This window comes from Ursus arctos, unplaced genomic scaffold (assembly GCF_023065955.2).
Source record: "Ursus arctos isolate Adak ecotype North America unplaced genomic scaffold, UrsArc2.0 scaffold_9, whole genome shotgun sequence".
NCBI lineage: Eukaryota > Metazoa > Chordata > Mammalia > Carnivora > Ursidae > Ursus > Ursus arctos.
Window position 1 is genome coordinate 13262280 of NW_026623111.1, and position 12315 is coordinate 13274594.

Genomic DNA, 12315 nt, shown 5'->3' on the forward strand with positions numbered 1-12315 from the left:
AAGAAATAGGATATAAAATATCCAAGAAAAATTCTAAGAAAAAAACATCCGGATGGGAGATTATCAAAGTAGCTCTTCTATATTTTAATAAAGCATTAGAGCAAGAGTTAGAAATGCTTCAAAACCTAAAACTCTTCTCCTCACTCAGTTCCTGCGAAAGTTATATGCTGATAGGGAAGAAACTCAATTATAAATAGAACAGATTTTTATTCAAAATTCCTGATTTCATTAGAATACTTCAAATAACCAAAAGTTCTAACAGTTTCACTTGTGGCACTGTCAATTAGCAAAGTGGTAATATGAAGTCCAAACAAAAAAGAATATGCCAATGAGTTTTTTCATTTTGACATTAAAATATCTATCTTCACTTCATCCAATTCTGACCAAACTAAGATGGTGGGTTAATTAAGACTTGAAGAGATACTGATGTCATATGAAATTAAGACTCGACAAGACAGTGATCTCATATGTTTTCCTAAATTCATAAGATATTTTCTCATGGTTTGTAATATCTATAGTAAAGCTACCTGAATTGACTGCTACCACCACACCTCCTTTCTTAACATGAAATGAAAATCTAGTATACAAAAATGAAATTTTCAAAACAGACTCATCAGAATGTGATCATCTTTAGCTTATAGGTATTTACCACAGTGTTCTTTTAATGGTGAATGTTAATAAAGCACTTAAAACTTAATTTTGATTACTCTAATTTATATTCAAGAACAAATCTAGTATATAAATCAACACATGTTTTTACAGTCATTGCATTCTTTCTGGGAATATCACAGTAAATACAAAGAAACCCTAGCAGGAAACTATACAGAGCAGTATTTTCCAATTATGTTCCCCAAACTGTGGGACATAAAAAGCTGTGATATAAAGTTTGAAGAAGGCTGTTTAACATGTTAATGGGGCTCTGTGATTCAACAGGCACAGGACTGAGCATTTCCCAAAGTTATTAGACCACAGAACCCTTTGCACACAGAACATCTTGAAGGACTAGTGCTTCTTGGACTGTATGTCTGGAATGCTTATATAGCGAAGTAGATTAAGGTGACAATGAGTCATATAGAAATGTTTTTCCATCAAAATGAAATTTAGAAAATCATCTACTCTATGCTTAATAGTTCTTCCATTAAATGATAATTATGCAGCTGAATAATAGCACATGAAGAAATGCTAACTCTAAATTTTATTTAAAAATGTTTAAGCATATTCTGTGCCAAGGTCTGCCTCAACCATACAAATTTAAAAGGACATTTTGAGTTAGGATGCAAAAAATGTGGTAAACCATTCATGAGCAGGACCAGAGGAGGATGCATGGTTGCTTTCAGTTTCAGGTAGTTAAAGGAGTATACTACCAATTAAAAATCACCTATCAGTTACATACCTGTGTGAAAACCAGAATTCAGAATGGAAAAATTGTATTCAGTCATTTTTGAGGATAGATGACAAAACAGGAGAAGCTGACAAACTGAACTTTTTTCAGTCATCTCAGAATCTAATTCAAAGTAAGGAAGGGAAGAATGAAGGAGGGGTAATCAGAAGGGGGAATGAACCATGAGAGACTATGGACTCTGGGAAACAAACTGAGGGCTTCAGAGGGGAGGGGGGTGCGGGCCTGGGATAGGCCGGTGATGGGTATTAAGGAGGGCACGTATCGCACAGTTCACTGGGTGTTATACGCAAATAATGAATCATGGAACATTACATCAAAAACTGGGGATGTACTGTATGGTGACTAATATAACAAAATAAAAATTATTAAAAAAATAAAATGAAAAGAAGAAAGAAAGAAAAAAGTATCAATTTGAATTCTGAATTTTTATGGCAAAATTTAATGTTTTAGGATGAGTACAATGAGTATACCAACCTCAAGTCCACATTAGTTATTCTAGTTTTAAAACTTCCTTAGATGTGTCCAAAGTAAGCTTATTTACGTCCAGATATTTATCAGTTAAGAAAGGCACACATTCACTTCGGTAACTCAAAAGACACTGATAGTCAAAAGTTCTATATCATCATTTTCAATAGTCACTCCATTTTAGGCCATTATCACCTCAAAAATCATCTCTTGCAGCTAACCTTTCACACACATCATTTTGTCCTTCCCATCAAAAATCTATACTGTGTGCTATTATTAGAAAAGATTCTCTAAAATTACACTTTATTTAGTTTCTCACCATTTATGGAATGAATCCTTGGCCTGATCTCTTTGTCCTTCCGTGATTCCCATTTGGTGAACCCAATTAATTCAATTAAAGCTAAAGGCCCACCTTTACCAAGCTTACATTCTGGCGGCTGAGATAAAAATCACAAAACTGTTCAACCCTGTTATTTCTTGAGATGGTATTTCAAACGTTATCTACATTGCAAAATACCCACCATATTACTCTTAAATTACCTCTGGATTCATAGAAAATATATCTAATACCCTCAATATTCTGCCTGTGAATTTGTAAAATGACGTGCATTCCCATATATTGTTCCCACTATTCTCGTGTTTTAAGAAAGAAGTGATTCTTTCTGGCTGAAACCATCCAATGATGGCCCATAACGTCCAATACTCAACTCTGGGGCTTCACTCAATTTCCACTGCTTGCCATCTTGTTTGTACCTTCAACCTTTCATTCTCTACTGGCTTCTTCTCACTGACATCTAAATTTTTTTTTAAAAACCTGTCTTCATTAGGGCTCCCTCTCACTATCTCCCTATCTCCTCTCCAGTCAGAACCATTTAGTCTTCCGTGCTAATTTTCTTCATTTCCTCTTCCTGCATTAACTCAATCATAAGATTCCTGGCTGCGTTGCCCTACTCAAACTACTCTCTCCAAAATCATTACAATAACCTTTTGTGCTATCTTCAGCGGGAACATTGCAAGGCTTAATTAACTTCTTTTCAACAGTTTACACCATTGTTTTATCCCTTCTTAAAACACATTTCCTTTCTACCACACTCTCCTGGCTTCCTCTTACTTCCTGACTACTCTATCAGTCTCCTTATGTGCACTTTTTTTTTTTTTTTAAGATTTTATTTATTTATTTGAGAGAGAGAGAGCACACTCAAGTTGGGAGGGCAGAGGCAGAGGGAGAGAATCTCAAGCAGACTCCCTGTTGAGCATGGAGACTGATGCAGGGCTCCATCTCGCGACCCTGAGATCATGAACTGAGTCAAAATCAAGAGTTGGACACCTAACCACCTATGCCACCTGTGCGCCCCTGCACACATCTTCCCCCCCCCAATATCTTTGGGGTTCTGAGATCCTAGGCTCTTCCCATTTTACACTGAGCAATCCATTCCACTCTCATGGTTTCAATTATTATGGACTCCAAAATCTTTATCTCTAGCTCAGACCTCTTTTCCAAGCAACAAACCCATATGAAGCAAAGCTGACCTCTTAACAAGACAGGTTTAAACTGCATGGATCCACTTACATGCAGATTTTTCCCCATAAATATACATACAGTACTGTAAATGTATTTTCTCTTCCTTATGATTTTCTTAATAAAATTTTCTTTAGCTTACTTTATTTTAAGCATACTGTACATAATACATAGAACAGAAAATATGTGTTAATTGACTATTCACGTTATCGGTAAGGCTTCCGGTCAACAGGTTATTGGTAGTTAAGTTTTTGCGGAGTCAAAAGTTATATGTAGATTTTTTAATGCACAGGAGGTTAGCACCCCTAACCTCTGCATTGTCCAAGGGTCAACTGTGACTTCTTTGTAAACATCTTTTCTTGGATATCCCATTCAAACTCCTTATGTCTAAAACTACACACTCTGAATGTTCTCTTATATCTCAGTGAATGTTACTACCATCTATCACTTAGATATTCAAGCTCAAACCTGGACATTACCCTTTATTCCTCTACTCTCTAAGATATACCTGATTCTATCTCATAGACCTCAGTCAGATATATCTGTTCTTCTCCATTACCTCCACTATTAGGGATCCAAACATATTTTTCATTAACTGATGCTGGCCTCACAATTTGGGCTATGCTTCCCTCAGTACCTTTATCTTTTGCCATTTTTCTCTCCACCCCCTGCCTCTTTCTTAATTCTTCTTTTATGCCTCAGCTATATGAATTAAATAATTCAGTGTTCTATAAGCCTGTTCTGTCACCCAAATTTTCCACATGCTGTTTGCTCCGCCTGAAATATTTCTCCCCTGACTTCTAAAACTTTGGCAGCCTTCAAATCTCAGCTTAGATGTGAGTATGTAAGAATCCTTGCCTAATTTTCCAAACCTGGGTTCAATTTTCCTCCTAGGTGGTTCTACAAGCTACCTCTCTCCCCAATCATAGCACTCTCCTTTCTATTGGAATTGCCTATTCACTGTCTCCTATAAAATGATAAGCTCCGTAAGAACACAAACCATGACTTTAGCCATTCTATCCCCTTAATTAATATAATAATATCTCACTTAAAACATAAAATATACTCTATTAAATATATACATGACGCAGGTCTTGTTTTCTTGGATAGAAAGGGAACTTTCCGAACTTTCTACAGTATCTAAGAGCATATTGTAGGCATTCATTAAATATATACTGAATTAAGAATAGAATTGCATTTCTTTTTCCCTTTCCATGTCTACAGTTGATACCCAGCAGTACAAATGTAGTGAAGTTTAACTTTTAAAACTATGTATTAAACTATATCTAGACAGTTAATCTTGAAATGTACAAAAACAAGATGTTTATGGCAGAGGAAAAACTCTTCATCAATAGAAATATTCCCTAATTCTTTACATACATTGCCCTATGAATTTTTCTAGAAAAGTCCTTGTTAAAATCTCTCTCAAATCTCCAGTCACTAATTATTCTATGACGAAGAAAAACACATATAAAACTAATAATGAATTTTAGTGTCATTTTCAAAAAGGCATTAAGAAGTATGGAATACCAAGAATAATGAGAAAAAAAAATAACACCTTAAGAAACATTTTAAAATCAGATAAATATAACAAATGCTGCTATAAATACAACTTTGTAAAAATAATGTCTTTGATTAAAAAAAAGAATGTTAAATAAAGAAGGAAAGTTATCAGTAAAAGATAAATAAAACTTTAAGCAGAACAGGAAATAGTACTAGTAATTTTAAAAACGAGAAAAGGTGAAAAACAACTCTGATACTAAATTTTTAAAAAATATCACAAAAGGATTTTGAGATTAATTTGAAAAAGTAATAATGAGGCAACTTCCATCTTATTTTTCCAAGGTGATCTCCTATTTAGTGAGTAAAGAATCATATTAATATAAATTTTCTATTCATACCTTAGGAAGATACAATGGTTAAGAAGCTAGAAGGACAAAATACGGTTCTGTTGTAAACTACCTTTGGTAAACTCTAACAGCATGAAATGAGAATGGTATAAAGAATTAAAAATGAAACACTGTACTTTATACACCATTCATGACAGTCTTTTAAAAATATGTGTTTATATGTTTAGGTGAATTATAATTTTTTTTTTTAAATCACTCAGGCTTCTTCCCTCTTTTTTCCTGACATGCTATTTGTTATGTTATTTTTAGTTTTCCTAAGGACAAGAAACAAAGGACATTATTTTTAGATTTGATTCATCTTTCATAATGGAGGCTCTAATTTGACCAATATTAAAGCTTTAATCATCATGTTACAAAGTTAACATTTTTAATTAATGCATGTTAAATATTACTGAAATAGGTATCTTAAAGTTACTTAATTGAATGTTGGGGGCCATTATAATCATTTATCCTATTAAAACTTGAGTTTAATTATTGATATTAATATTTTAATAGAAGACTTAATAGTTGTTTTTTAGCTTTTAAAAAAGTTTTAAAAAGGTAACAAAAATAAAGCCAAGCCATCAAGACCTCCATAAGCCCCTAAAATATACAAGGTAACAATGCAACCATACAATAAAATATCCTTAAATTTACAAATGTAACCTGGCACTCTCTCATGTCTGGGAAGTAAACAAATAAGTACCACCATACTTCTACAAATCCTCAATTGTCTAGCACCTGTCAATAAGCTGAGATGGAACTGGCTACTTTGGCAACTACAGTGTTCAAATCCTATTTTGATAGGGTCTAAGGGTAACAGTCTCCCTAAGGCACCAAGGTCAGGCCAGCATAACTGAGTAAAGCACATAATTACTTATTAAGTAATTTCAGTTTACATTCTACATTTAGCATTACCTTAACATTACCTATGTATGACTTTCTCCCTTGCTACACTACAGATTAGTTCTGGAAAGAAACCCTCATTTTTGTATCTGTGGAATCTAGTCAACGTCTTGCCTGAAAAAAAACCTATTCAACAAGTTCGCTTATTTACTGAAGAAAATACCTTGTTCCTTAACACTATTTAAATAAGCAGAGTCTTAAAATGGTTCCCAAAGCAGTACCAGAGGGCATAACAATTTGACGGTGAATGTGAAGACTGATATACGAGAATTATATATGTTACAGCCTTCATCAATTTAGCAATGAGACAGTCTTTACTTCTTTCCACATGGTCTCAAGCTATTAATTCATCAAGACAATGAATACATATTATCCTGTAGTGTAGCAGTTAATTTTTAGATAGCTCCTTGGGCATATTTACCATTCAAACTGTTTTCAATATTTTATATTTGATCAAATACAAAAACAGATACTATAACTTGGACATTAACGATATATGTTTAGGAGCTTTCTATGTCTCTACTAAATATATTTTAATTTGCTTAAAATCCTGGACACATTAAGATGTAGGGAAGTGAATGGGTACATTTAGTAGAACCTAATTTCATGAGTTTCATACTAGGTGCCAAGAAATTAGGTTGTCCAAATATTTTGGAAATAAATCGAAACTAAATGAGCTGTTCCTTTTCTACCCATTATCTCATACTTTACTCAAGGCACCTACAATGAAACTTTAAAATTAAGTAGAGAAAAACTTACCTAGTTGGGATTTTGAATAATAGTTTGCCATTTGTCCACTGTTGCAAGACTGTCGTTTATGTCTTTTTGTTGACATTTCTGTGGTCTTCCATGGTGGTCTTTTTCTTTTGTTCAATTTGCTAAGAACGTCAGAACTATCAGGATTCTTGTCATAGTTAACACATTTATTTAATTTACTATTGTCAAGTTGGCTGGGAAATTTATCGGTTGAAGGACTATTTGTTTTAGCATTTTCTATTTCTTTAGATTGCTTTTTAAAAGAATTTTGCCTAGCAGAATGGGATCTTAAGGTAAAGCGCTTTGATTCTTCTCTATGAGCCTGATGATTACTTCCACTGTCAACAGATTCAGGAGAGTAAATGATTGTATTTAGCTTAAAAGTACTTCTGTGTTCAAGATAGTTGATCTTCCTCAAAAATATTCTACAATCTTTTAAGGTTTTTGACCTCCAATTATTTGGACATACATTTCCTAGTCTTGGTCCCTTTTCAAAATCTTTTTGGCTGTAATTTGTTCCATTCTCCTTTGCTTGTGACTTAAAATTGTTCTCTAAACTAGCATGTGTTTTCAAGTCAGACATTGCCACCTTCTGTTGCAAAGAGTCATCCCTGATTTCAGGTGGCAAAATAAACTGATTATTTATTGTGTTTTTTCCTTGGAGTGGGATGTCAGCATTTGTTCCCCCCTCAGTCTTATTTAAAAATTGGTTTTGGCAGAAAAATCTCAAGTTCCTCCTTTTAGAGATCCAATCAATTGTTCCATGGTTGTGCAGCTTTCCCTCTCTTTTCCACCTTTCATGTTGCAACCTCTTAAACTCAGTTCTTTTTAATCTAGCTAATGTTAAATTACTTTTCACATTTAACAGTGGAGAGCTAACCATTTTATGCAGTATGTGCAACTTCCCTGCTGATTTTGAAGGAGAAGATAGTGCAAATTTTTTAAAGTGCTTTCTGAAGGGGCTGGTATTAAAATTAGAATATTTGGTCCCTAATTTAATTCCTCTGGTATTTATTACTTCCAAAGGGTTTCGAGCATTTGCTTTTCTAACTAGTGAAAGAGACTGTGTTTCTGTTGTTTGCATAAACCAGATACAGAGTTCATTCAAATCATACTTTTTCCGAAAAAGCATTTTTACGGGTGAAACTTCAAGTTCTAAAAGACAGGTTTCCAAAGGGTTTGCTATTTTGAAATTATCATTTTCAATGCGTTCTCTTTTTTTATGAACACAATTTCCAGCTTCATCTCCACTCACTTGCACCCAAGCATTTGTTATTTGCTCAAATCTATTGTTTAATTCCTCTAATAAGGAATCGTTTGAAGTAGAAGCAGCCCACCACCTAAGCAAAGGGTTTGATGAAATTATAGGGTCCAAGGATACTTCAGAAATGGGTATTAATTTATCTTCCAAACACATTTTTGCATTTCTTGAATTTCTAGTTGCTGGGGTACCTTTCGAAGCTATTTTTATCCTTGACTGCCTATGTTTTTCCTTCTGACTTTTACCTTTCTGCAAATGGAGTTTATATGATTTACGGAGCAGAGCATTTCTATAAATAAGTGAGCTAGAAGATGCTAATGGATGTAAGAAATGGAGAGATGGTTTTCTATCCCTAATAGAATGTCTCAAAGGTATAGTAGCAACCATACTTTTTGATCCATTCTTAAATATGTCAGCTTCAGGGTGCTTTGTAGTCATCTTATTGCATTGGTGATCATACTTTTCTTCAGCCAGATTTTTTTCTATTATATGTTCTTGTTCTAAAGGAGGTAAGCAGCTGCTAATACTTACTTCTCTCTCCTGAGGTGAAACTCTATTAATAGTCACAGATATGCCAGAGATTTTCACTTTTGCAGGTCTACCAGGCTTCCTAATTATTGCAAAAGGCTTCTGATTTGGTCGAATAATGTTCTTGGAAGGTTGAGGTATCACAGACTTGTTCTTGATAGGCCTAACATATTCAAAGCCAGACCCCAAGATCTCACTTTCAGTAGTCAAACTTGAAACAGCACTTCTTTCACCTGAGTCAATTTTGTATTGTCTAATATTTCTGAGACTGTTACATTCAGTTGGAAAATCAGCAACATCATTGCTGAAAGACATAACATTGCTTATGTTTACAGTTCCTTCAGAAACATGCCTTCTAGTTCTTCTTGACCTTCCATAAATAACAGTTACAGTAATACTCTTTTTACAAATACCTTCTTTTACTTCTGATATGAAAGATTCTGGACTTTTCTTTCCAGCGCTAGAAGACTCATTTTGGCAAATGGTGATGTCTCTTTGATCAGTTTTAGATTTTGGTGGTCTTCCAATTGGCCGTTTAATTTGTTTCACAACCTGGGGACCTATTTTTTTAGGTCTACCTGGTTTTCGTTTAAAAGATGAATCAATACCATTGCTTGGATTTTCCTTAGGTTCGCCTTGTGGCTTATCACTATTCATATCATCTATAAACATTGCAGGGGATTCTTTAGTTTCTTTTGCACAATTAAATTTGTTTAGTTCTCCCTGTAGAATGTCACTATCATTAAGATTAGAACTATAATTTTCAAAGTTAGCATTTGGGACATCCTTATTTGTTTCTGTTTTTTTTTCAATTACATGATGAGTTGGACACTTTTCAGAAGGAAGATCAATATTTGACTTGGAAGTACCAACTGAAGTTAAAGTATATTTGACTCCTTCACTGCTTTTAACCTCAGATAAAAACATGAGTTTGATAGGACTAGAATAGCTGGAAAAAGAAGAGCTTTCAATGGCTTCAAATTTTGTTGGCACACTTTGAATACTGGAAATCAAGCTACTCGTATCTAAGATAGATGACTTTTCCAGATTATCAAGTCTTTTGCTATTCAAATCTATTGCAGGAATATGATTGCTTTTGATATTGCTGGCTGCTACCACAGATTTTGATAAACTCTGCTCTTTGCATGTCATTCTGCTTACAGTAAGAGTCATATTTCTACCTGAAGTTTGATCTTTACCATTAATTTCTATCAATTTCTTGGATGCCTTGCATCCTTCAGCTAATGAGTGATTATTCCAAGACTTTTTGGCCATATTTATCGTGTCTTCCAAACGCTCCACAACCACTTGTAAATTAGAATTCATTGCAATTTTGTTTAGATCTATATTGTGTGAGCTTTCAATTTGAATATTTTTCACTGGATCTTTTTTTTTTGTAGATTCAGAAACTTTTTTGGCCTTAGGGGATTTTTTGAAGACATAATTATTTGTTACATATACAGAATACCACCCTGGGGGCACAATATTTCGTTTAGTTCTGCTCAAAAGTCCAGGAACACCACTTTTCAAAGGAGTTTGAGTATTCTCTAGCTTTGGATTCTCCTTGCAATTTTGCAAAAGTTTTTTTCCAGCTGCAGATTTCTCCTGTGATTTTCTCATGCTCATTTTCCCAGGGGAAGTTGTTTTAAAGCTGTCTGAAAATGCATCAAAAGCCAAGTTAGTTTCCAAACTATGAAGAGGTAGTTGCACTGACTGAAATGCACAATCTGGCGAAAATGATGTTTCTGCATGATTATTATCTTGCAAGCTTTCAGAATTTTGTAAAGACCCTTGGCAATGATAGAATTCTTCTTTGTCCGTGGAAAGTTTTATCTCATCATTGCGTGTCAACTTCCTTGAATTTTTTTCAGTGTATTTTTTTCTTACAAAATTTTCATCAAGACTAGCAAGTTCTCTTTTTATTTGTAAAGACTGCCTTCTAAACATGGGTGAATCAGGAGAGTTGTGCATTGAAAATAAGGTTTCTTGACGCTTTCGAAATCTTGTCTGAATAATTTTATTTTCTACCTTTTTATCATGTTGACTCAGCAATTCCATGAAACTGTAATCACTGGCCTTGGCATTATGCAAGAGTGAGGATATTAAATCTCTCAATTTTAAATCACTATCTGTATTACAATCACTGCTAGATAATTTTATAAGGTTTGTCACATCTGTAGTTTCTATTGATTTTAATTTTTCATTAATACGATCCATTAAATCTTGAAAAATTACAGTAGTTTCACCTTTTTCATGATTTGTGGTACAATTATTGTTGTCTTCCAGGAGCAAATAATCAGAGTTACTGGATTTTTTAGTTTTATGTATTTTACCTTCAGGATCACCCTTGTCACTGTTTATTTCTGCTGGTATGAGAGATGGAGGCTGATTAATGTTTATTTCAAGTCTGTTATTTTCTAAGGCTGAAAGCTCTGAGATGACATCTTTCAATTTTTCAAATCCTTCAGTCTGTACAGGTGATAATGGTGGAGGTGACGGACTTCGAGATCTACAAACATCCTTAAGACTGACTGAAACATCACATACTTCCCTTGATGAAAGAGGAGCATGAGAGGTTGATTTTGTAGAGTGAATGTTTGGTAACAGTCCAGAACAGCACCTGTGAGAATTATAACTGTTTGCAATTCCTCTATTCACTACTGTCTTAATGTGTTCAATAGTTACAGTTTGGCAAGATAAACAATGTAAATCTTTAATACAGGCTGGCAGAGGCACAAAACCAGGGCTTTGTCTTTCATTTTGTAAACACCCTCTTTCTGCCAGCCTATATTCACAACTACAGCATAGACCATGTAAATCATCTTCAATTAGGGGCTTTTGAGATTCTGAAGACACAGTATATGATGTGTTACAATAGCAAAGAGAAGCAGCATTCTGCTCTTGGACTAGAAATTTCAACATGGCCAAAACTTGTTGCTGGTGATGTATGCACAAAGATTCCAAAACTTTGCTTAATGCTGATTTTCCTTTTTCCATTTTAGTAGCTTCCTCTGATTTTGCATCAACAGTTGAACTAAAAATAAAAATCAAACAAAAAATGAATTACAGCAAAAATACCAGTATTATAAGGAGTTATAATTTTAACAGAGTTTGAACAAAAGAAATTTTGGTATTGCTGGACTCCTAACTCCTATAGAGCTGCAATAATGACATCTTGATTATTGTTCAGCAAAAATATAATGAAGCACTGATAATCAATTTCCTATGGCAAGTATAATAGTCAAAGGAAAGCCCTAGTTTTGTGATATGAAACCTGATTATAGATATGATTATATTTATAGATTGCTAATGTTTAGTGCTTTGGATGTATTAAGAATATTTAATGGAAAGTGCTTCAGAAGGAGTTACATTTTTGAAAATAGACATTTTATAAGTTATTTTGATAATTATCCATATTAGTGCAAATAAGAAAAGTAAGATGTAGGAGATCTTATCTTTATTTAAAATATTTTTTCAAGGTAGTGAAAATAAAAATTATTAATAAAAGAAAGCTTTGCATATTCACAAGGAAAATTAAGGAATTTAGATTTCATATAAATAACAGAATATCTTTTCTAAGATTAAGCTG

General features: G+C 33.8%; 1 protein-coding gene across 11 annotated transcripts in view; it reads right to left on the minus strand.

Moving 5' to 3' along the window:
• LCORL (ligand dependent nuclear receptor corepressor like) overlaps positions 1-12315 on the minus strand; it is a 167334-nt gene that overhangs the window by 14200 nt on the left and 140819 nt on the right. For 6 of the 11 annotated variants that reach the window (XM_044389739.3, XM_044389740.3, XM_044389742.3 and 3 more), the window contains one exon: positions 3514-11760. The exons of 2 other annotated variants lie outside the window; for them this stretch is intronic. In XM_044389739.3, coding sequence (XP_044245674.2) covers positions 6921-11760 — 4840 coding nt within the window. In that variant the 3' untranslated portion in view covers positions 3514-6920. Of the gene's footprint in view, positions 1-3513; positions 11761-12315 lie in introns of those variants that run through there. 3 more of the 11 variants (XM_026514491.4, XM_048211789.2, XM_026514497.4) reach the window with 2 other exon arrangements.